Below are 26,819 nucleotides of genomic sequence, written 5' to 3' on the forward strand. Positions count from 1 at the left end.
AGTGGCCAGTTTCTTCAAAAACCAGATTCCAAAGGTCTCCCAATCTCTTTCACATTTCTGTGTTTACAGATTAGGAAATCCACACTTCTTTCCAAGTGTACATGAACAGTTTTCCCCTACGAATGAGGAATTTTTTATGACTTTAGAACCTACATAACTGAGAACTTCTTTGGAAAGATATTTTGAAGCTGAGAGAAGAGACAGTTGTAATGTCCTCTCCTGGGTCGCAGTTGGTTGTTTTGTTGCTGGCGCTTTTTAATCAAAGAAGAGGAGTCTCTTTTCTAGGTCCTATAGGCCACTTTCCCTTTTTTCATCCTCTTCGGGTAGGATAATTATTAGAAACCTTTATGCTGTCATTTCTAGGCCTTTTTTAATTTCCTTGAGAAAGAAGTTTACATTGCAGATGTGTGACACCGCGTTACTCTCTGGATACCCCCTGCCTCACGTCATATAGACTACACGGGCCTGAATGATTAGCCCATTAAATGACTGAGAAATAATCAGACATTTTAAACACTAAAGATAATTCTATATCAAATAAACAGGCACACGTGGGATATTTTAAAAGCCAGATATATTTTTAAAAGCTCATGCCTACAATATGTAAATTACATAGTCATGGAACATCGAAATAAAGTTGATGAACCGAAAGGCACACCACAGAAGGTCAAGAGCAGAGAGAACAGAACAGTTCTTTTTTGGTTTGTTTTGTTTCCAACGTAGGAGGAAAAGGAAAGAGGTGTGTTAAAATCACTTTTCAGGGCAAGGTTTCTGTGAATTGAAGCAGTTAACATTGGCTGCTTTCCTGCTGATCCAAAGCAGTCTTTTCCGTCATTGGCCTCTAAGGATGTACTTAGTCTTCTGCTGTGTAGAGATGATACATCACGGCCACGGCCAGTGCTGAGATGGCGGGGATCACCCAGTTGGTCCACCAGCTGGAAAGGAACAGCAATGATGCTTGCATGGTGTTTGATGCAGGGGACTCAGAACCTCTGCTCCTTCCAATTACCAGGAAAATCACCATGGCATGTTTTTATTACCTCTCTAACCTCTTTAGATGAAAAGGCAACTCTGAGTTGCTAAGAATGATGCACACAAGCTGGTATACTGGCGATGAATTGCTCTCTCCTTCCAGCCTTATAAGAAAGCTAGTGCCCCCACCCCTGCCCACTCCCACTTAGATCTAGTTCTATGAGCTCATACAAAGAGCTATGAACCACTCGCCCGAAAGACGCTACCTAGGACTTATCTACAGGACGTCGACTCTGGGTTGCACAGCACGAGCTCACCAAAGGGAATACTCCTTATAGGTTTTCTTTTAGCTCCATACATTCATTAAGAATTTAGAACAGCACTAAGCTGAGGACCAGAACACCAAGGTGCTCACCTGGGGAGAGCTATAGGCTCTCTACAGCCCAGGGTGAATCCCGGCCCCTGAGCTGTGAAGGTGAGGGCTTTGAACCACCAGACGACTAGGGCTGCTCCCAGCACCACAGCTTGACAGTCTATGATTCTGCTTTGAAAACGTGAGCCTGACACGTGCACAGTAAAACAGCTCAAACACCGCGCTATGGCCTATGGGTATAAACCCACAAAGCCCCGCACTGACAAACTGCTCAGGCCTGAGGTGCAGAGTGTGTGATCTCCCATCAATGACAGACGATGGGTCAGACCAAGGACAGAGCCAGGCAGACCTTCAATTGAGATCTGAACCTATAGTTTCTCAGAAAACAGAAATGTACAGGTTTTCGACTCTGAGCAAAGCCAGACAACACCTATGTACACACCCATTTTCTGTCATCAACTTTCCATCCTTCAATCCTCGGCATGCCTCAACCCATTCAAAGAGCAAGTGCAATACAAAGGTAGAAATTGTAAAAGAATCACAAGTCAATTTTTATCTTGGTGGGGCTTCAGTTTCCATTTTGAAAGGAAACTGACCTGACAGTGAAAAACAAGGAGAATTGCTTGTAGGCAGAGAACACGCCAGAGCACCTGCTAATGGGGCACTTAAATTCCACAGGGTGAAATAAAATCAGCATAAATGTGTGGTTTTCAGATTGGGTCCAAAATATATATACACATATATGTTGGCAATTACACAGGCAGTGTGGTAGAGCTGCCAACAACCTTAAATAGGACCTTAAACTAACTACAGAAACCCAGTCCTCAGAACAAGCAATTCATGCCATACTGGGATTGCTGGGTTCAATTTTAGAGCCAAAGGGAAACTGAGCCATGCCTGGGGAGACATAGTCACTACAGCTAAGAAACTGACCATGTATTAGATGAGGAAGGAAATACAATGTTTGCCTAGGGATTAAAAGGTGGTGCAGGCCATCGGACCGCCCTGGGAGAAAGGAGACTCGATTTGTTCCATCTGTTCCTTTGGGTAGGTGCAGCTGGAGGCTGAGATTTGGGGTCATTCTGGAGTGTCCACAGTCGGAGCTGCCTGACAGCTTAGGGGGGAGGGCCCTGAGCAGCCTGGCCGCCGAATAGAGATGACCCCTGGCTATGCACTCAAAGGGGGCTCAGTGGGAGCGGCACTCAGATCAGGGAGAGGCCCCTAGGCCAACTCTGTGTCCACGCGCCTTCTGTGCACAGTAGGACTTTAAAAGGAAACTGCCACATACCTGGAATTAGAGTCAACGGTAGTAATAAGAGTTTCCTGAAACACAAGGAAAAAGTGAAGTCAGGGAAAGGGAACAACTAACGCAAAACCTGTTGTGAAATAAGATCACAATAGGTTATTCAATGCATTTTCCAAAAACATTAAAAGGGAAAATTACCTCAAAAATTTCTTTTCACTAAGATGCCTAATTTCACCAGTTTTTCAGAAGAAAAAAATTTAAGAATGATCTATATTTAAATTACTTATGAACATAACCTAGATAATTGGAAAGAAAATGTTAAAAACTAATAGACAACAGAAGATATCCTGCACACAATAGACATCTACATACTTTAACCTCGAAAACAGGAACAGACGTGAGTTACACATCCACACAACCCATCATTACCTTTAGGAAGAACAGTTTAATTCTTCAAAAGAATGAATGAACTGTTCAATGAACACATCAGTTATTTCACTCAAATCTCATATGAAGTAAAAATCTACTCAAACTATATTAAAAGATATGTCAACCAAAAAGAAAAAATTAAGAACTGCCATTTAAATGATAATACTCTGGACGACCTTTCCTGGACTTCTTTAAACTCTGACAAGGCAGTTCTAGAAAGAATCATGAGCCCTTGGGGACTGACTTCACGTTGTCACCTGCCAAGGAACCTCCAAAAAGGCCACCCTGTGTGCTGCGGTCTCTCACAGCCTATCTGACCTCCCAGCAGCTTCTGAGAGAACTTCTTCCCCTCAGTGCCAGGAAAGTGAATTAACAATGGCTCTGGAGAAAGGCACACTTCTCCAAGCAGCTGAATAACTGAGGCCTTGTGAAATATAAACGTCTCCAGGTTTGGAAATGTGTTAAGAATCATACTTTGAAATTCCACACCAGCAAAACGGTTAGTGCTTCAAAGGAAGGCAGCCATAAATAAGGCAGCGGCGTCAGTTTTGTGTCTGCAGCTTCCCAAAGCACAGGACAAGGGACTGTTAGCAAAACCAGCGGCGGGTGAGATGAGGTGAGGCAAGGCTCCACACAGCAAGGCGCCAGAAAGCTCCAGAGAGAGAGAGAGAGCAAAGCAAGCGGGGCAGTTCTAAGACCCACCAACCTGGGAACACGGCCATTAAGATTCCTGACACATTGGGGGGAAGGGGAGGGAGAAAAAAAGACAGCATTTAAAAGGCAAGCGTCACATTTTTTATCTTTGTAAGCAATGCTAACTCTCAGAGACTACAAAAAGTACAACTACTGCAAGATGATGTTTTAAATTTTGAATATTATTAATAAAATTAACAAGGATTCTTAGAGGCAACTGGAATATGCAACAATGTTATTCAGCTATTAGAAGAAAGACATAATCAGTTCTGAAACTGAAGCACAACCGTTCACTGATGGTAAGATACCATTGTCACGCTCGAAAGTTAAGCCTGAAATAGTAAACAGCAGGCCCACATGCATTCGTTATTTCGTTATACAAGCACGGAGCACATGCACATGCGTTTTACCGAGCATGCTGACAGCTCTGCAGGGACACTCCTCCCCCACATGGTCTGAGAGCTAACGCTTCAACACTGCTGGTGTGTCATCACCACGAGCAGCAACAGCGATCTTCTAAAGAGCTGAACTTAAAAGATCATGTACAGTTTTGATGGCTTATTACCTGTTAGGCTTTGACCCAGGGACGCTGCAGAGTTAAAGCAAGTTGGAATGACCAGTTAGCACTCTGATGGAAAAGGAAATGGCCTTTCCTGTCCAGGGCCCTCAAGGGCCTGAGTTGGCTTTTGGTAACTAACCAACATGTCAGCAGTGGACAGGGAGGAAAGACTACGGTTTTTATTACAGGCTGTGCCATCTGTCCATTCCATGATCTTGAGGGGTTCAATTTCAAGTAGGTTAACAACTAAATCAGTGCATAGTAAGCACTATGTAAAAGCATGCAAAGCCCATTGAGCTTTTGCAAATCAAAGTCATCTCACATATAAGTTCAACTAACTTAGCCCATTCCTTCATCAGAAGACTTACCTAAAAATAACACTGACAGAGTGATGTCATGAGAAGTCTAGAGCCTACATAAGCCTGAAACACTGCAATTGCCAAGCCTGAAATGGGTGCTGGCCGTGGTGCTGCAGTCTGTGACCTTGAACAAGGTCAACGCTTGGAACAAGGTCTGAGTGTCATTGTCTTCACTTTCCCTGGGTCCCACGGGCTATCGTGAGAACCAAATAGTCATACCTACAGCAGAGTTCTGAAACCTATGACCAAAAAAAGGAGCTGCCATTACTAAAATCTTCTATGTAAGCAAATTTGGTAGATAAGGATCTGTTTAATTAAAAACGCATCATTTCTATGTCTACAAATATCTCATTTTGGCAAATTAATATCATGCTTTCCTTTGGGCAGGTTCAAGCTAATAATCTTTGGTGAATCTTATTTCTCAATTTAAATAGATATTTTCAGTAGGCAACGTTGCAAAAATTTGGACCATAGCATACATTTTATCAGTCTGGAAATAGACAGATAGTTATACAGACAACAACACAGATGTCTAAGGACACTCTTCTGGTAAACCAGAAGCACAGGAAAGAGAAATCTAGAAAATTGGTCATGTACGTTCTTTTACTGTATTTGCTTACGGCCTCTAAGAAAAAGGGCACATTCTCATTCTACGTTCCTCCAGTTCTGCTCTAATGGACGCAAAGTCACAGATGTGCTAAAACCAAATAAAGGAGAAAAGAGTGTCTCAAACATAAAGCACTGCCGGTAGGAGACCTTAGCCCTGCTGGGTGCTTTCTGCTTGCAGGCATCTTGGTGTGGGACATGGTCGGACCTACATCGGATCTAAGTTCAGGTAATGAATCCTACCAAATCCTTGTTTATAGCATCTGAATGATTTGCAGCCAGATTATCAACTTCTGAACACATAACAGGAAAAAATACACTTTTTCCCTGACAGACTTTGGAGAAGAAGCAAAAACTTCATGCATCACAGAATTTCAGCACTCCAAAAAGTAGCCTTGAGAAGGTGCTCAAGTCCTATGAACTAACAGCAAGGATTCTAAGTAACTGTTACAGAGGCAACTCAGAGTCTGAAGTCCATGTTTTCTCTTCCAGAAGCACTGAGAACACCACCACTGAACATGAGTCTTCCTTGAACAGGGAAAGGCGAAAATACAAAGGAAGCTGGTCCGTGCAGACAGCATCACACACAGTTGGACTGCACGATCTGGGGAAACGTGGACCTCATGCTCTGCTGGACCAGTCACTTGATTTTGTTATTAATTCAAAGAACATTAGATTCACCCAGTAAGTATTTGTGGAACATCTACTGTGTCCCAGAGATGCGGATGTGAGGAAGACACGGGAGGCGTCCTCAAAAGTTGAAGTACTAAGACCTCCGCTCAAGCAGATTTTAAGTTCTCTGCAAATAGGGTGTGTGTGAAATCTTTCAGATCAGAAGCACAGTGCCATTTATTAAAAGTAGCTCTTCCAAAGGTGTCCACTGGCAATTATGATGAAAAAATTATTGTAAGTATTGGGAGTCTTACCTAGAGAACACACAACTACCCTAATGAAACCAAATGACAGGTATGTACAAATGAAGTTTTACTAAGCCAAAAGGTTACATATTCATCTAACCCAGAACGCCTGTGCCAGCCCCAGTCAGGTCAGTAAGACACCTCTGCCGTCCAGTTTGCAGGTACGAAAGACAGTGACAATAACTATGGCCATTCAGACACTTGACATGGTCACACTTACCGCAGGCTTGGTTATCTTTGATCTGTCATCCTGTAATAAAAAATAAGGCACATTGTGGAATGAAAACACATCTATGGAAGTGCTCGCTTTCACTGAGATTTTCTAAAACCACGTTACTGTTCAGTAATTAGCATTTTAGGTTCATCTATCTAGGTTGTTAAACACAAAGTTTGATCCGTGCGACTTGACTGCAAAAATTAATAGCAGATTAAGTGCTGAGAGGTTTCCCATCCAGAGCTCCAATGTTTCGAATAACAGCCATGACAGTCATATTTATGTGTTGATATGTATATATATGTATGAAACTCGGATTCTGATTTTATTTCAGTGAGCAGCTGAGACCCAGTCATGTTCTTCCCTTCTGTCCTCAAATTCCCTTTGAAATGTGTATGTATGTGTGTACGTGGGTATGTATGTGTGTACATGTACATGTGTGTTATTTGTGTGACACTCAGTGAATCCCTACAATCTCCCAATTGTAGGGTCATAATCTGCTTAAACTTGCAGCCAAGGCAGTCCAAACTAAAGTGTGTTAAAGGCTGACCACAAGTGAGGCCAGTACGCAGGTGACACAAACATGCTGCCATCATGCCCCAAAGACCCACCCGCTCTACCCTCATAAGCTGTAGAATGGAAAGAATGAGGATAAGATGGTACGTTTTGAGGGGAAGCCTCTCAGATTACCATAAAACTACTTCACTTTGGGGAAGTAGGGAGATGAAGATGAATATATATGAGTGAATAAACTCTCCAGATAAATGAAACTTATTTTTTCAAAGTACCATCTCCTACCACAAAGCAAAATAAAAATAAAAACAAAATCTCTCCACTCAATGGAAATTGCTCTAAAACGGGTCTCCCACCTCCAGGCTTTCTTCCCTGGAGGGCCTCCTTCAACCTTTCCTTCATGCACAGCCATTACAAGAAGCATCGATCACATACACCAGAGCTCTTCGTTCTTTTTCTTGCTTCTCAGCGTGCTCACTTGGGTTGAGGCGATTGGCCTCTGTTTTTTCTTTTTAGAGAGCCTGCTTCTAAAAGTAGCCCCTCCCGGCTGGCTACTGGTCGTGGCAATAATCCCGAGCTAGGAGAGCAGAGAGGAAGCGTGGCCCTGGGGAGAAGCCCAGGTCCTCTCTAGAGGCAGAGAGAACAGCTACACACACGACGAGGGGGCCACCCACTCTGACTGGCATGCTACTTCTTTCCAAGTTTTCAGCTATTTTCCTGATAACTTCAGTGAAGTTTTATGTGGTCATTTAAAAATGCCACAGATGGGCCTAAATTCACATTACAGCCCATACAAAAGCTAAATTAGGTCAGTGTTTGCCCAAAGTCACCATGGGCTGGCACCAATACTGACATTCTCGAAGGTCTGGGGGGAAGTAAGAAGAGTAAGGACCATGTGTGGGTTTTACAGAAGGGAGAGTTTATTCACTTAACAGAGCTGATTATTTTTTTTAATTAAAATCATTTTTTAGAATAAAATATTCTCAAACTAATGAAAGTGAAAAGAAACTTCCTAAGAAAAACATTTTGATCAAAAATGAAAAATAAAATTATGCTGGTTTTATACCCCCCACCTTTTAAATTTGCTACACCATGACATTTCAGCGTCACACGGTCCCCAGGACATGGCCTTGGGGTTAGAGGAATCTGGCTCTAAATGCCAGTGAAAAACACAACCAGGGAAATGCAAAGAAATTTCTGGGCGATCTGTTTATGACCAAAATGGTGTTCTAAAATCAGGAAGAATTATTTTTGCTTTATTCCTTTTTAAATTTGCAAGTCTACAGATACAAATAGGGTCAACCCAGCCTTAAAGAGAAATAAGCAAAGGCCTCCAAAAAGGTACTTACTGGATGCACCTCCCCAATGATGTAAGTTTTGGATAATTCTCTGGCATCGGAGGAGTGTCCCACGTCCTCAAAGTTCTCCGTAGCATCACCTCCAGCTTGTTCCCTCAAGACTTCCTCCCCACCAGGATGCTGTTCAAAAGATCGATATTTAAAAACAAAAACATTTTTTTCCAAGCAAATGAGATAAAGGCCGTGGCCAGTTTATTGAACCAAAAAGGTTACTCCAGAAGTCACCGGTGACAAGGTATGAGGGTAACTCATCCACACGTGGATGAAAACAACATACTCCTTTGTAGTCAAAGACCCTTCTCCAACAGTGGAAGGTGTTTGTTTCTCCAGGCTACGGATATGGCCTTAGGAGGATTAGGCAGATATTTTCAACCCTTCGGGAGTGCACTCTTTGCTTTTCCATAAAGCTCTCAAAATTGCTCTTCTTAATCTTTAACCAGTCTATTTTTTCTTGAGTTTCATCTCTTTGACTTATTGGGTCTAAGTATGGACATACGCTATTACACCTTATATGATAATTCATCTTTGAAAAACATTCTTTGTGCCTCCCAAGTACAGGCAGGGTACGAACTACTTTTGCCTCTTGTAAAACTTACCTTCTAGTAGGAAGAAAAGGCAAGCAGGTGCTGCCATAGGAAGGACTACATCACTGATAGGGAACAACAGAGGCCAGGAGGAAAGCGTTCAATTCTATACAAAGCAGGGGGTGGAAAGAGCCTTTTGTATAATCGAAGCATTTTAATGCTGCCTTAGCTGCTTTAATTGGTAACCCCAAGGATGGTCACGATGCTGGGAGGGGAGACTGACAAATGGGGCCCAGTCACAGATAGAGGTGAAAAAGTCTAGAAATTCTCAGGCAAGAGAAGGCATTCTCAGTCCATTTTAAAAAGTGCTTGGTTATATCATCCTAAATACTTTTATGGACAAAAAAAAACTTTCTTAAATTGAGCTTCAGGGCAAAATTCACCCTGCCTTTGAGCAAATCGCTTGTAAGTGTCCAATAACTGCACATAACAATTCTCTCTTGCAATTGACTATAGTGTCTTCTTAATTTCGCCCAATAACAGACAGTGTAAAAGGACAGAGCATTTTAGGACGGGGGGCAATGATTCTGTTTCAACACCTGTTTCCCCGCCCCCTTGATTTAAACATATCTTATGCCAAATAAATTTACTGATTTTTCCTCTACTATTTGTAAAAGTTATTCATCTAGATTATATATAGGAAAATGGGAAAGCACAAAAAGAAAATAAAAATCACCTAAATCACCCAAAATCCTGCCATCCAGAGAAACCTGGGTATACATACGCATACGTGTGAATGGTTTCAAAAAAAAAAACTGTTTTGTTAGATGAAAAGCAGTTACACTACATGGCATAGAGACAGTACGCCTAGTGGTTACTACCATATGAACTGGGGAAAATCATGGCACTTACCTCCCATAGTTTCGGAGGACTACATGTGTTGACATATATACGAGGTCTGACAATTAAGTTTGCGAACTCACCCTAGAAAAAGTGTTATGTACCTTATTGCTGAATATCACCACCGTCTCCTTCGAAGTACTTCCCTTGGGAAGCTATGCACTTATGCCAGTGCCTAGTCCACCCTTCAAAGCAATTTTGGAACTCTTTTTCTGGAATGGCCATCAGAGCTGTCATCGTATTACCCTTGATGTCCTGAATGTCACCAAAATGTCTTCCTTTCAATATTTCCTTTATCTTTGGGTAAAGAAAGAAGTCATTGGGGGGCCACATCAGGTAAGTAGGGAGGGTGTTCCAATACAGGTATTTGTTCACTGGCTAAAAACTCCCTCTCGGACAGTTCCGTGTGAGCTGGTGCATTGCCGTGATGCAAGAGCCAGGAATTGTTGGTGAAAAGTTTCAGGTCATCTAAATTTTTCACGCAGCCTTTTCAGCACTTCCAAATAGTAAACTTGGTTAACTGTTTGTCCAGTTGGTACAAATTCATAATGAATAATCCCACTGATATAAAAAAAAGGTTGGCAACGTCGGTGCAATAAGTTCGCGAACTTAATTGTTTGACCTCGTGTATATATATATCTGGTATATCACATATGACCAATAAATAGTATCCAGCACTTTTATTAAATATTTTCCACCTTATTATTCCTCAATATGGCTTTTTAAATGGCTATGTAATGTTACACTGTAAGCATTTCCAAACTTTTTTAAATGTCATCTATTGGGGCATTCAGGATATTGGAAGTCCATTTAAATAAGCCTGGGAAGGCCCCTGGAGGTACAGGCAGGTGACAGGCTCACCCCCAAAGCCAACGAAAAGCTTCCTGATACATTGGCAAGGCTGTGGCAATGTGGTTTGCTGATCTGGAACAGTCTGTTTTGGGCATGAACTGAGAAGCAATAAAAGGGCGAGCTGAGCACTCACAAATTATGCAAATTCACAGACTGTTGTGTCTTCTGTGTGGGTGGCTTAACTCGTGAGCTCCTTAACTTCAGGTTCCTGTTAAGGATATGTGAGTACAGACAAATGTCCCAGACGGAGGACACCATGATTTTCCACTGACAGCCTACGCCTACCTTCAAGAGAACGTTTCCGCTGAAAACATAGACTGGCCTTTTACAAAGAATCGTAAAATTAGGCAAGTTTCAGAAATATAGAATTTGAGCCTTAAAGTGCTAAAATGGAGAAAGTAAATACCTACCTATCTATGATTTAGACTCTGCCTAAGCCATTTGTGAGGCAGTGTTCTAATGGGAAAGAAGAACGAGAGAAAGAGAGACAGAGACAGAAACATTCTGGGTTCCACTAATTTCACTGACCACTATTTAAGAAAGAAATGTAGTACAGAATAAATGAATTGACACTAAGATACTTTTGCCCTACCCTAAGGGATTTTTAAATAATTAGTAAGAAACACAAAGCTTAAAAGTTGACTCTTTGAGAACAAAATAACGCAAGTTTTGATAAGACAATAAAAGATACGGGATTGGCTTATTGCAACACCTGGTACTGTCCTTGAAATACGTTTATGATGTGAGGGGAGAGATGGACAGAGACAGACACACTGCCAATTAAATCCGTCTAAATCACGATGCTTTAAAACTTGACAATTATCTGATCACTTTCCTCCCGCTTGCTAGCAAACTTGTGCTGCAGTTTCAATAAGCACATATCACATGTGAAGACCAACGGAAACATACTTTCTTACCTGTCAGCACTCATAAGTGACAAAGAAAAACTGGGAACGCTGCTGGAAATGGGGCAGAAACTCTCAGAGAACGTATTGCTGTCTCTGGGGCAGGCTACAGAATTTGGGGTGGTCCAAAGGCAAGGCTTTGAAAAAGGAAAGCAATAGCCAGGTATATCCTTTGTTTGGTTCAAATAAATTTTTATAAAAATTCTCAAAAAAAAAAAAGAAAAAGTAAAATCATAGAACAGGTGAGCGAAATTATCTGAGGATTTTCTGAAAGATTTTAGGAAGAGATCAAAATGCCCTAGTCACACGCAAGCAAGATTTGAGGTGATGACAGAGGCAAAATTCTCTGAAAGACTCTGAGCCAAACTTGGTGGAGTGTGGATCAGAAATCTGTCCTGACATGCACACCACTCCTAGGATGTCACTCATGCCACAGGTGCTGGCAGCTGCTGCAGAGCCCAGAGAAACCAGAGGGAATGGCAGGGGTGACAGTAAGCAGAACGATGGGAAAACGAGCATTTCCACTGGAGCCGTCCTTCTTCCATAAAGGCTCCCATTTCCCTGAGGAAGACTTTGTTTTCCATTTGCATTAGTATGAGCCAGTTTACTGGACAAACACACACCGCATGCTGCGGTGTGCCAGGCTCCACAGTGAGCAAAGGTCAGAGCTCCTCGCAGTCTCGTAGGGACCCAGCAGGAATCCTCTGTGACTGTACAACTCAGCGGGAAGCAGCGTTCTGGAGTGACAGCACAGAGCCATGACGAGAACGTCACTGAGGAGTCAGGAGTGGCTTCACTGAGCTGAGATACAGAGCGAGAGGCAATCAGCCAGGAGCTGAGATGGGATGTCTGAAGGTCCCACAGACAGAGTCGGCGCGTGGGAGTTCAGGAACAGGGAGAAAGGACAAGCTGGAGAGGGCAGGCCACTCACGGCTCAAAGCCTCGTCGGCAATTTTGATCTTTATCCTGTGAACAGTGAGAAGCCACTGAGAGGATCGGAGCACGAAGGTGACAAAATCAGATTTAGTTTAAAAATATCACTCGGTGGACAGAGTGGACAGCAGCTATCCGGGCAGAAGAGGGTTCGAGAAGACTCTACTAAGGCCATTGCAATAAGCCAATCTAGGGAAGAAGTGACGGCAGCAGGCGAGGAGATGAAGGGGGCAGATGCGTGAGGGACAGACACATGGTAGCATTTTTTCGAGTGAGGGTGGTAGACATGAGGCAAGCGGCTTGTACAACTGAAGGGACAACGGTGCCAGACGCTGGGGGCAGGGCCCTGGAAGGAGACCAGGCATGGGGGCAGATGGCTTGCGGAGTACCTGCACACGCTCACTGCCCACGCATCTGCTGAGCCAGCCACTCCCCGGGTCTGCTTCTGCGGAATCTCCGTAAGGTCCCCAAACACACCTTGCTCGGACAGCGGATGCGCCGTGGGTACAAACCAGGGAGCACCAACAAAATAAGTGGAGACAGCTCTTGCTCGTGGCGTCTCTATTTTAAGAGTTCTTTCGAGGAAAATAAATGGGAACTATATTTGAAAAGACAGAAGACTGGCACAGTTCATACACAGAAGACATTAACCAGCACAACCCCTACCCGGGTACTCCTAAGGACACATGCAGCCAGACACGGTTAACTGGGTGGCATGAACAGTAGCGCTGGCTACCAGGTCCTGGAACCATCTAACTGCCCGCTGCTCGCGGCGCACGCGCTCTCAGTGCGTTGCTTGGCACAGTGGATCTCTCCTCCTTGAACGCTTTCTTCCCGTGGCTTCCGGGACAACAGGCTGTCCTGCTTTCCCTTTAATCTGCTGGCCACTCCTTTCCAATCTCCTGTCCCTCTCGGTGGCCCGCCCTTGGTGCTGTCCACTTTCTATCTGCACTGGCTCTCCCGGTGGTCTAGCCTAGTCTCCAAACTACAAGAATAATGAATGACCCCGCGGACGTCCCCTGAGCCCGACCCTTCCTACATGCAATGGACTACCTGACACGTTCACACAATGTCTAATGCACATCCCAAATGTAATATAAATAACCCAAAACAAGTACAAAATAATGCCCTCCCAGTCTCCATTCTCCAAAAATGTCACCACCATGCATGCCCCAGTTGCTGTGGCCAAAAACTGGAGGTTAAACTGTATTCCTCTTTCCTTCCCACTCTAATCCATCGGCAAATCCAATCGACTCCCATCCAAACATATTCCAAATCTCCCCGCTCTCCCCACTTCCCCCTCAGACCGAGCTCCCAACGGCTCCTCCATGGACAGCTACAACCATCTCCTGACTGGTCTGCCGCTGCCTCCTTCCTTCCCATAGTCAGCTCCCGACATCGTCCTGCCATGAGGACTCTTATTAGATGACAATAATCCAGAAAAGCGTTTACGTTAGTTTAGCCCGGGATGGTTGGTAGCAGTGGAGGTGACGGGTGGTGAAAGTTAGAAAAGTAAAACAGACACGCTTCAGTGACACCCCCAAAGATGACGGGTTTCCCCTCCCCTGGCAAGTATCCGACGCCGTCCCATTTCCTACAAGAGCCCCACTGCAAGCGGCCCACGTGAGTCATCGCTCACTCAGCCTGAGCCTGCCTTCCCACAGGCCCTCAAACTTGCCAAACTCGTTCCCCAACTCAGAGCCCTCAGTCGCCTCTGCTTGGACCACTCTCCGCCCCGTCCTTTGTGCAACTTCATCGAACCCCTCATCTAGTACACCCTGAAGCATGTCAGCTTTTCGGAGCCCTCCGCTGATTTCTCGTCTAAAAGAGACTGCCTGCACCCCCGCACCCTGGTCAGTACCCCTTCCTGTTGTGCTCTCCTTCACGGGCACTTATTAGTACCACCAGTCACACGTGCAGCGATTTAACTAGGAGGCAAGCAGAGACGGTATCTGTCTTGCGCATCACTGTTGCTCCAGTGCCCAGTTCAACGCCTGGCACGTGCTGGATACAAAGAAATACCTGTAAGTAATTTTTGGACAACTACATGAGGTCAGGCCATCACACGCTGGTTTTGAAACTACTACAGAGAACCCGTGAAGAGGCTGCCGACGACCTTCTTTCTCACTCCCATTACTGTACTTTATCCCACTCTCCTTGTCCTGAACAGTAATCGTTCTCACCATTCAGAGACCGTATCATTTCACATTTAATTGCTGTCTAATCCATTTAATCAAAACGTGTATTGTGTCCTATGTGCAAGACAGTGTGTGGGACACACAAAAGGACATGAAAAATAAGGTGATCTGATCCTGAAGAAGCAAGCAATGAACGTGAGGATAAAGAAAAAACGCAGAAACGACCTTTGCCCTTCACTGACATGCCGCAGAGTTCTGATGACTCAGGCATTACCCAACAGGCCCTAAACTCGGAGCGCAGTGACACGCAACAGAGCTGAAGCAGGAATGTGGGTCACTTTCCCTGAGAGGCAGGAGCTAAGGAATCACTTAGCTACCGAGCGCAGCCATGGACAACACAAAACTTTTTCGAGAGAGAGACAACCTAGGTGAAAACTGAAAAGGCATTTCATTTGCAGTGAAAGTATAAGTACAATTATCATATATGTGCACACGCATGCACGCACGCACACACACACAGATACACACAGGCACACCCTGTGGGTGTAAGTAGAGGTGAGCGTGGCATGCTGAGAAGTGTGGTGTGATAACACAAGCAGCAGGGGCGTCAGGAAGCCCACCTCCCGACAAGGCGAGGAGGCCCACAGAGGACAGTCAGCGCCAGAACCAACTGTGCTGGGAGCAAACGCCGACTTACCCACCGACTCATGGGGAGAGGTCGACAAAGGCTGAGGATGGCCGAGGACCAAACGACCCTTCGCTACGGTGATGTGGCAGCCGTTAGACTCAAGTCTCCCCTGCTTGAGCTCTTTGCCCGCCCTGGGGCACTAAAAAAGGGTAAGGATACCGAGGTCTTGTCTGTACACTGACAATGCCATAAAGCCTCGCGTGACACCGTTAATTTTCGTTTATCTTACTCTAACAAAAGTAATAGTTTTATGGCTTTAGTCCTCCTTTTACAAGCACTAGAGGTCTATAGTCGTCTCTTAGGTTTTCTCAGTTACACTTGATTTAATGTGAAAAATAAAGTTGTAGTCGTACTTGTGAATTTGAGGATTTTTTGAAGTCAAGGGTCTTCCAAATACATACGAACATGAGAGAACTACTAAAAAGGCAGAAAACAAAGTGTTAAATGAGTATCAATGAATTCAAAGAAAGGATAGGTCCTTCCATTGAAGGACAGGCAACTGAGAAGGAAGACCTCTGGCCCTCACTGACATACCTCAATATGCCCAACGCCTGACAGGTGGGGACAGGGAGGTCGCCTCGCCCCCAGTGACTGGTAATTCCAATTAGCGGCACTCACTGAGCCTGGCTGGCGTTCAATGATCTAAAAGGTATACCGCGTGTCTTCAAAAAAAACTTAAAAAAGGCAGAGAGTATTACAAACTTGATAAATTTTTCTTCACTGGACACAAAATACCCACAATGAGTTAAACAATGGGGACAGTCCTTTGGACAATGCTAACAAACGGGACAGGTCCGGATGGATTGTCACTTCATCTTTCACTGAGAGTGCCAACATGTATTAAACACTCAGAGAAACATGAATGGACCATCTTCATTCAGCATATGTTTAATAATTGGGCATCTGAGTAAATATCTTTAAAAAGGGACCTCAGCCCCACTAGGTCAGAAACCAGAGAAACAGCAGATAAAGGTGAACAAGCACACTCAAGAGGAGTGTGAGCACGAGTGGGGGCTTACAGGCTGAAATGCGTTAGAATAAAGTGAAATACGCATGGTTGTGAGCGCTCGTTCTGTGTGCCTGTCTGACTGGGCCCTGGGATGCCCAGACTAACAGTTTCTGCGTGTGTCCGGGAGGGTGTCTTCTGAGGAGATGAGCACACCATTGGTAGGTTTCGTAAAGCAGATGCCCCCCACCCCCACAAGGGTGGGCCTCATCCAACCACGGAGGGCCTGAAAAGAGCAACAGGCAGAGGAAGGAGGAATCGGCCCCTTTGTCCTGCCTCGATGACGGGGCTGAGACTTGTCAGCTCATCTTCTCCTGCCCCTAAACGGGGATTTATACCACTCGTTCCCCTGGTTCTCAGGCCTGCAAACTGAAACTGAATTACACCAGCAGCTTTCCTGGGTCAGCGTGGAGAAGGCACACCTTGGGACTCAGCCTTCCTCATAATAAATCTCTTCCAATCTGTGTATCAAGTGTGTGTCCTATTGGCGCTGCTTCTCTGGAGAACCCTAATCCAGGTGGGATGGTGACCAGGGACCAAACGATGTGGGGCCGTGAGAGGCAGTGTGACGAGGCAGACAATGAGGACGTCCTGAAGAGCAGACGGGCACAACCAGATGCGGCCCGAGCTGGGCACCGTTAGGGCAGACAGGTGCCCAGTGCAGGCAGGCAGAGCCCGGCGGCAGGGCTGCGGCCACCTGACCAACGTGGGCAGCACCGCGGCTCTCCATCTCCACCCTCGCTCCCCTCCACCCAGCACGGGCTGCAGCCTTCCTAATAAACCCTTCTGGCAAGTTCTGCCGTCCTCCCCCGCGTCTGTGGGCCTGGCACGACAGCATAAACGCAGCTGGAGAACGCAACTCCACAGCGTGGGCTGAAGGTTAAAATCCCGGAAGTTCAGAGTTTCAAAGCACCTTCAGAGACCCGACATCCTTACATTCGGATGGGACTAAATTAAAACTGGGACTCAGAAAAATGAAGCCCAAAGTCACACTGACTTTCCATGAAGGAAATAAGACCAGAACCCCAGTTGCTGACTTAGTCCAGCCTCCCCCTTCTTTGAAACACGCAAATTAAATGAGCCTTTGTATGTTTCTGAACAAAGTGACTTTAGGTAGGATGCCTTAAAAATGAAGTTTTTCTTGATACATTTCCCTTTGGGGAATTTAGAGAGAAATCTCTCTCCATCTTCTAGTCCCCAAGAAACTTTGTCATTTGTCCTGCCTTCCTGGGTCTAACCGACCAAGAAATATTTAAAGGACACACACACACACACCACACACACATACACACACACGACACGTGCACACACCACACACACACCACACACACCACACACACATATATACACACCATACACACACATACATACACACACACCACACACACACACCACACATACATACACACACACCACACGCACACACACCACACACACACACACCACACACACTCCGCTATCTCAGGGCTCTCCCTGGCAACAAGGTTGACCCTGTAAAAACCAGAAGGGTGTGCAGAACAGCAGTACACTGTCACAATATGCACCAAAGACCCTCCGAGTGCTCATGTAAACAAAGCAAAAACTAACAACAAATAACACTTTCCACTTAAATGTAATGCTATATGGACCCAAAGTCCACCAGTCCTGGAGTTTTAAACACGATCTTTCAGTACAAAAAAGGTGGAGTGAACAGATTGTCCATAAACAATGACTAGGCAAAAAAAAAGGTATGTGAAGAGATTATCTGCAATAGTTAAGCCAAAACTGAGACCAACTCAAAGACTTCGGAGAGCACACGACTTACGCAAGATTTAGAACAAAGACCGCCGGCTAAATGTTTCCCATCATCTCCAGATGCTGCTTTTCGGAGGGGGCCTGGGGCTGCTTGGGCCCCTCCCACTTCTGTGCTGTGTGGCCCCCACTGTGGACTCCTGGAGCAGCCACCCCTGCGTCTGCACTGTCTGGGGCTGTACGTAGCTGTCTCACTGAATCCCCAAAGCTGGGGACCAGGCTGATGAGTGTCGTCTGAACTGCTCTCCCGGTTTCACTCTGAAGATCATGGGATGAAATTGCAACAAGGCCTATCCATCATTGGCCCAGCGAGCTTGTGAGCTCCACCCGCCCACTTCAGTACTGCCAAGGGCCATGCCCGGCTCTGCTGTTGTCACCAGGATGGGGCAGGCCCGGCCCCAGCCTCAGGGGGTGACAGCATAGGGAGCAAAGTGACATGCAGACAAGTGACACTGAACACCGCAGCTCCAGGTACATGGGCCAGCACAACAAAGGGAGCTGGCAGAGAAAGGGTTAAGGAGGGGCGGCTCTCGGTGGGAAAGATGTGGCAGGCAGGCAGTTGTTTGCCAGGAAGCGAGCTGGACATGCTGAGCAAAGGAAAGAAGAGCACAAAAGTCTGGAGGCAGAAACAGTGGCACCTGGGAGCAGCCGCAGGCACTGTAAATAAGCGGGGTCACAGATACCAAAACGCACGGTTTCACTTACTGTGAATGGATTGCAGGGGCCAATTAAAGAGAAGTAAGCATGTGTCACCTCCCAGCTACACATCGAAATGTTAATCCAGGCCCCTCTGGACTCGTGGACTTGGCCCACACTCACTGCAGCCCCTCCGCCTTTGTGATACTGCCTGACCACCTCACGGGTTCCGCTATCTACCTGCTTACATGGCCCAGGTCCCCACGCCATGCTCTACAAGTATTCTAGAACTTATGGATTGCTCTCCAGGTGGAAAAGCTTCTATGTGCAGGCAGCACTGTGGCCAGAAGTGCAAGAACCGGAATTCGAGGTCCAGTTCGGCCACGTCTTAGCAGAGTGACCCAGGAAGGTACTGATCTTTCTGGGCTTCGATTTCCTCATCATCAAATACCTCCGCCATCTCAAACTGCAGAGGAGGGTGAATGATATGATTAGAGAATGCCCGGCATAGAAGAGGCATTCAAGCTTTCCTCCCCACCTCCGTTTCATCCTGCCACAAAACATTTTGTGCAGACCTGGCACAGTATCTGACCTCTTTAAATTGCTGAAGGCGAAATCCAGCGCCAAACACCAAGAGACCCCCTTCTTGACACCCCAGCTTTCATCTTCAAGTGATGTCTAAAGATTAAATCACCTGGCCTGACTCTTGTAAGCCACAGAACCAAATGACAAGAGTCAACAGAAACAAGAATCCTAAGGACCATGAACATTTTCTACAGGAGATAATCCTTAGCGGTCATTCGGGTGAGAACACACAAGTACTGCAGCTGGGAGCTTGAGCTGGCAATCACCCTGCAGAAAGCCGGTACGGTTTTCTCTCCTTGGAAAAAGAGAAGCACAATTCTCAGTTATGTTTAGAGTTGAGACAATCAACGCTTGGTCCAAACTATAAGACAAAGAGGTAGCTTTGCATTTGGTCAGTGTGCCCCGAACAACATCGTGCACTCTACCATTCCTACGCTCGTCTTGTCTCCTTAGGTGACAAAAAGCGAGGTAACCGGAGCCGGGAGTACTCGGACACATTCTCTGCCCCCCACTGCTGGCTCCTCCATGTACACAAGCCCCTCCTCGCCCCGACCCCCTCCCACTGCATGAGTCCCATCAATTCTCAATGGCCCCAAACTGGAAAGTCCCCACATGTGCCTCGGGGGTCAGGGGTGAGACTGGAGGAAGACTCAGCGGTGAGAAGGAACAAAGCAGCCTGAACAGGTTTCAAAGGCATTACGCTAAGTGAGGGAGGACAATCTCAGAAGACGGCACATAGTGTGACTCCATTTATGTGACATTCTCAAAATGACAAGACTGCAGAGGTGAACGACAGGTAAGAGGTGACAGGAGCGGGGTGGGGTGGGGTCAGGAGGAGCTCCTCTGGGGTGACGGAAGGCTTCTGCATTGCGCGACCCTGTATGCAGGGAAGTGCCCCAGAGCCAACACACACCAAAGGAGTGCAGGTGACAGCTCCCGGAGGAGGCTTTCCACAGGACGGGTGGGAACAGCATGCGCAGCCCTTCCTCGCCCTTACCTCGGCCCGTTCCTCCTCCTCACTGCATGGGAACCTTGCTCAATGTCCTTCTTCGTCCCATGCTCTGAGGCTGTTACAACCCCAACTGTCATAACAAAGTCCTACTAGCTTCTCAGCGTAAAGCGTCTGCGACAGAACTCCAGGCAAACGTCTACGGACCGAGAAGAGATCCCATCATAGTAACACAAGTATGTGCCATTGGTGTGGGAAAGGGGGGAACAAAGACCTGAGACAGTGGGAGGGATGGGTGTGTGTCTGGGTTCCCCTGGGGGGCCCTCCTCACCCACGGAGCTGACTGTGGCCAGGCCCGGAGCAGTGGGGGGATGGGCAGCAAGCAAACAAGAAAGACGATGACTGACGCAGGGGCTGCAGAGTGGTGAAACAGGAGGACAGGACAGAAAATTCCTCTTTCTGGGAAAAGACACTGAGCCGTGACCTGAGAGCTGCTGACCCCGGGAATGGACACCAAGCAAAGGGGAAACTCACACAAAGGTTTGAAGGCAGAAACAAGCCTGACTAGTTTGAGAAATAGAGGGGGCCCCAGTGACCAGGCGTGAAGGGCCAGAGCCAGTGTGACCAGTGCAGGTGGGGGAGGGAGGCTGGGGCCAGATCCCACAGAGCTCACTACACCCGGACAGTGAGGCGGGATTTTACTCTAAAAGCAACGGGAATCCACTGAAAGGAACTAATTGGGGAAACGACAATCTGTTTCTACGAGAAGAAGCTTTTTGTTTCTCTTGTAGAAATTACATTTTTATGTAATAATAATATACATTACTCAGACTGAAAACCGACCGCCAGTTGGATGGAAGCAGCGAAATCCTGAAGACTGACAGGACATGTGCTCTGAAGAGTACAGGACAGAGGACATGGTCTAACAACCACTGCCACGCAGCCGTGCGACAAGTGCAATAGGAAAGGAGCGTGACGACAGATGACAGCATAAGGAAACTGGGGGAAAGAGGCATCAATGGGGGTCTGCAGAAGGCGAAATTTAAGTGGAATGGGGAGGCTGGCAGACAAGGAAAGAGAGGGTGTCGCCCACAGAGGATGAGGACACACAATCAGCAAGGGGCGGGCAGGGCATTAGCTGGACGCATGGCGGGTTTCATCAGGCGGAAACCTCCTCGGGTTTCCTTCAGAACAATCTGTCCCAGGTCAGTTATTGAAGAAGTCTTCTGAAAACCACATTTAACCTCCTCACACGCGTCTAAGACGAATGCAAACAATGTCCTTCTTAAACCACACGACACTGATTCCTAAGCCCGTCCAGCTGCCCCCCGAGTTACGAACGGAGTCCTGAGGACTCTGCCAGGTCGCTCTTTCCTTAAAAACTCCCCTAAGAAAAACTGGGGTGAGGCAGCACCGTAAAACAACAGATATAGAGATATGCAGATATGCAGGCCAGGCTCAAGAAACCCTTGAGTGGATCCAGAGGCAGTCACGGCTGCCACCCTCCACCCCGGCGCCAGTGTAGGTCCAACGTCCTCACTCTGCACATGACATGCTCATGGTCGACGTGAGACACAATGCTACGGGTGTAAGAAAGTGACTTCCTGCCATCCTCCCTGAGAGGCCAGCTCTCACTAACCTCAAGTCATTTACCAAAAGGCTCAGCAGGCCAATACTTTCCCATGGGTATCTAGTTCAGACTCCATTACATTAAAAGGTACTTATTGGTTGTCTTCTGTGGTTTTGGAGAACTTTTGGAATAACAGACACCTGCATTAAGTAGAAATGAGCATTATTTATTCCTTGATTTACCAACCAAGTTGGCCTGCATAATCTGTCCTCCCTTCCTTATTTAGAATTTCCATCCACCTTAAAGATAAATAAAAAAATGAAAGTTAACAATCGCAAGTGTTCGTTTTGAAACAGTAAAAAACAACAAAGTAGCCTCACAAGCATTCTTAACACCTCTTCTCAAAAGTATCAAAAAGTTACGAAACAACTATGCAGCAATGTACAAATGCCGCCCTGCCCACAGGCCGCCTGCAGGCTCCCACGGCCTCCTGAGAAGAGGAGGCTCTGCTACCTGTTCCCCCACGATGCCGGAGCCACTTTTACCACCAAGGATCCCTTTATATTTTTCTCCTATGGCTTTCATACTTTCTAGTTTTTCACCAAACCGCATAGGTTAAATAATAATTATGTTCCCATTTTACATTCATCAAATACATATTTGCAACTATAGCTTTTTAGTAATATGAGATTCAGAATATAATCAAACTTCCTTGAGAAAAGCAAGGGCACTGAGGATTTTAGCCCTAAATATGGCAGCCCTATCAAGGGTAAAGATACACGGTCTTCTGTGTGTTTCAGAATTAAGGACACTGAGTTTCAAGCACCCATACTCTCTATTTCCAGATCCCAGGTTCACACGGAGGAACCATTGGTCTCTGCAAAGCTGGCAGCACGTTCAATGGAAAATAACAAAAAGTAAGTCCCTACCACAAAAGCTGCTCTAAAGAACACGGCCTAAGACTCCAAATGCACAAGCGAGTCAGGAGGCAACAGCTCCGTGAGGCAGAAGGATGCTGAAGTGCATCCAGGAACCAGGCAGAGAGCTTCATGATGTAAAGGACAGGGCACCTTGACACAAAGGCATTCTGCTCATCACATTCTCCAAGACGACACCTATTTCACAAATCAAACATCTACTGACGTGAAAGCAAGGTAATGTAACTGTCGTCAATTAGGTGCTACTTTCTTCTCTCTCTCCACAGCTCTTCTCAAAGCGAAATAAATGCTGCTGCCCAAATCACAGAAAGAGAAAAGCAAACCATTTCTCTTCCTGGCCCCAAATGCCTACTTTTTCATTTCAGATAACGGTCCCTCAAAGTTCTATAATCATTAACCCTGCTAATAATACAACCAGATATGACAAGACTCCACTTCACACCTACAAATTCAAAATCTAGAACTCAGGACGGACATAGAAAAAGCCTCACTCACAATACGTAGGCAACGAAGCTCATAATCTTTCAGGTTGGTATCAGGTAGTAACCCAACACCTGCCACTTCTTAGCTTGCCAGGTGCTGCTCTCAGGTTTCCACCATCCTCTTGAACAGTCAAATAGCTTCATAACGCCATTATGTCAGGAGACAGTCCACTGTGCAACTTGGAAATTTCACCTGGGTTCTTCACTGGGAGGATACAATTTTTATAATATTCTTTTCTTTCAACATCACCTGCCAGATTTGCACCTTTACCTGAAATCTCGTATTAGCACTCAGCTACATACGGTACTACAGAAAGTCCCCAGCCTACCCTGACCGCGCTGGTATGGCGGTTTGCATGTACTGCATGGCCCTCATGCCCACTACCATGTGACATGTTTCACCAGCATTGTTTTGTTTAATTCTTATAATAACCCCTGAAGCTGGCACTATCATCATCTTCCCATTTTACTTTAAATAAGGCACCTGAGGCACAGAGTGTGTTGGCAGCAGACCAGGACCCTGACATATTCTCTCAACATGAATGCAAACATGCATATAAATCTTTGCTATTCTGAAAGAAGCCATGAAAAATTGTGTTGCCACATGGATGGGTAAATTGACAGTATAAGAACATCTAGCCCACGGCTAAAAGTTCACTTTAGATTGATTCCCAACCCTTGCCCCCCAAAAAAATTCACATTTAGGTAAATTAGGGAAAACAGAAAATTCTTTAGTTAACATGCAAAGGCTTCATGAATTTCTGGGGCTTTTAAATAACAAAAGAAAGGGGGCAAAGCGGGGTGAGAGGGGAAGAGAAACCGATCTTCTGGGCTCCTTTCTCCATTTCAAAAATAGGGATTAGATACACTGTGCTGGCCTCGCAAGGTAATGGAACAGGAGGGACCGGGAAGAAGTACAACACCTGGCGGAGCAGCCTGCATGTCTCTGAAGGACAAGGCATGTGGAAGTGTAAAACGCAGGATGCCAGGGGCAGGGATCCCACAGGGTGGCCATGCTGGGTGTGGGAAGTCCACGCATTAGGCAGAGATGGTCACAGAAAGTGAAAACAAATAGTGAAGACGGCAAATGGAAAACGTATCCTGAGAAGTAGAATCAGGGTGTCCTGGGAAAGCTGGCACCATCCATGACCGGCTACAACAGGCTGGCAAGCCTCCTCCCCCTGCACGCCATCCTCCTTAGGGGTTGGGGGGTCCACTCCCATTGTGTCGGCCACCTTCCACTTCAACCTCAATGCATTCCTGGTCTGTGAGCCAGCTGGTCCTTTCTTTCCCTTCTTGCCCACGCTGACTTGAGGTCCCGTCTATTAGAGCCCGCCGGACTCTCCCATCACCGTCTGGGGCCACTCCTGACAGCTGAACACAGCTTTGTGTGTCACCAGTCCCGCCCACAGCATTGTTTTCTGTTATTCCTGCTTCCTGGAATGGAAATGGCTTCTCGGGTTCTGGTCTCCTGAGGGAGACGGAGGCTACAAGAGCTCAGCAGATACTGCATCCACTGATCAGAAGGAAGGGCATGAAGAGCAGAGAGCAGCGAAGGGCATGAAGAGCAGAGAGCAGCAGGGACCCAAACTCAAGTCCCAGGGAGGCTCATAAAAATGAAATGTCAATGGTTTATAGTCAGGTTTAATAATCTTCTCTAATTATCTCCTTCCGAGAAATTTACCCTTAGAAGTTATGCAAAACATATTTTAGGGCAAGGATTCCTGACTAGGAATGATTTGTGTCCCCAAGGGGACATTTGGCAATAACTGGACACAGTTTTGGTTGTCCCTAGTGGGGGAGGGGGTGCTACTAACATCTGATGGGGGAGGCCTGGGAGTCCAGTACAACACAACGTATAGGACAGAATCCAACAAAAAGAAAAAAAATGATAAATGCTTCATAATATAAAATAGCCCATTATTCGTGTATAAACACTATTCTTTTTAATAGACACAAACAAAGTAACACTGAATGTTAAAAACTCAAAATTACTTATATCATGGGGGTGGGTAACCACTGCAAAGTAGACATTTGGTGTCTATTACACCTGATGTTATATTTGAGATTGTTAGTTCAAAAAACTCTAATGCCAAATAAACTCCAGTTCAGCAGAAGGGACGGGGCAGTTCTGATTGATTCCCAACCAGAAACCACTCCTAATTAAACTGGGGCCCTATTTTATATTCCAGCACCCCACAGAATGGCAAGTTCATAGTTAAATATGTTTCTAATAAACTTCAACACTAACCTTTTTAAAAACAATTAAAAAGAAAAAATTCTGTGCAAAACAAAAGTCCGTGGATGTCCCCTGATTCAGCTAAGACCAGGCCTCTGTCTTAGCGATCCCCTCAAACTACGTAAAGAATTCCCATCAGGAAACATTCTCCTTTATTGTCTGGGGGGATGAAGGAAGGTAAGTGTTCATTAAGATTTATGACTCAGACTCCCCCACAGTGATAAAAGAGGTAGCCAAGAAAAGCCCCTCAGAATTTACTGCAAACATTCTTACCTACCGCAAAGAATCTTATCAAAGGAATGTTTTCAAGTTAAGCAAAGTTATTTCACAACTTCCAAAGTTGCTTAAGGAAGGATCAAGTCCCACTGTGCTTTTCCTTCTCTGTCCCTCTCCCTTCCTTCTTCAGCCGGGCCAGCCACACACCCAGCCGGGCAGTCCCAGGGGGCCGGTACTGTACCTCATTGCAAAGTCCTCAGGCGATGCGTTAACAATTACAGAGTGCCTTCTCGGTGAAAGTGGGTGGGTGTAGGCGTGGATGGTGGAGTGGGCCTATGCGTGCTGAGAGAGCGGGTGCGGCCCACACACTCTGACCTCTGAACCAACTCAGGGTCCCCTCTTGTGGGATCCCACAGCTCCCGAAGTGGGTAGTCTCCAAACTGCTCCTATTAGGAATCCACTCCTGGAATAACAGAAGTGGGACGACCCTGTCCCAGGTGGAGACTCCAGCTATGAATAACCCAAGAATAAAAGGATCTTTCCAAATGCTTCATCCTAGCTGCGCCCACTGCTCAGGAAGCAGTTGCAGCCGCGCCTTCGCTTCCCACTAAGTGCGGGGCGGCGCTCTCCCACACGCTTCCGCAGAGGCTCCAGAGGCAGCGCCTGCCCCACAGCGGCTCGCCGCGCAGTCGTGCTGGCCTAGGAGCCTCGGGTCGCTCCCAGGTGGGCGCGCACAGGTGTGCAGACTCCGGAGGCGCACAAGCGGGGACTGACCCCGGATGTGCAGAGATAGGTGCGCACAGAGAGATGCGGACTCGGGGACGCACACACAGGCGTGCAGGCGCGGGGACCGCTCCCAGGGCTGTAGCGTTGCGTGAGCAGAGTCGGGGCGCACACACAGCCGCGCACCTCATCCCTGCGGCGCAGCGAACGACAGGCTGGGAACCTCCACACCCGGGTTGGCGTCGCGCCTCACTAACTCACCTCCTCCAAAAATTTGGTCAAATCGTACACTTTGTGATGCAGGATCAGCCAGGTGCTCTTGCTATGGTTATGCTTCTGTATCTCTTCCAGGGTGTAGTACTTGACGGTCTTGTCCAACTGCTCGGCCATTTCGGAACGCGGCGAGCCTCAGGCCCTGCAGACACCAGCCGAGCCAGAAGGAGCACAGCGCGCGTCTCAACCAGCCAGGCCCGGGACATTCCCCGCGGCTCGGCCCCGCGCCGGG

At 46.5% G+C, this 26,819-nt stretch overlaps 1 protein-coding gene across 1 annotated transcript; it reads right to left on the reverse strand.

Moving 5' to 3' along the window:
- Positions 1-557: 557 nt before the first annotated feature.
- On the reverse strand, positions 558-26,819 carry LOC117011665 (cytochrome b5). Its single transcript, XM_033087161.1, has 5 exons — positions 26,576-26,819; positions 8,231-8,359; positions 6,375-6,404; positions 2,634-2,668; positions 558-935 (listed from the first exon to the last, which is right to left on the reverse strand). Exons 1-5 carry the CDS (start codon positions 26,702-26,704, stop codon positions 854-856), a joined length of 405 nt encoding a protein of 134 aa, XP_032943052.1. The 5' UTR covers positions 26,705-26,819; the 3' UTR covers positions 558-853.

The sequence above is a fragment of the Rhinolophus ferrumequinum genome, chromosome 19, assembly GCF_004115265.2.
Source record: "Rhinolophus ferrumequinum isolate MPI-CBG mRhiFer1 chromosome 19, mRhiFer1_v1.p, whole genome shotgun sequence".
Classification (NCBI taxonomy): Eukaryota; Metazoa; Chordata; class Mammalia; order Chiroptera; family Rhinolophidae; genus Rhinolophus; species Rhinolophus ferrumequinum.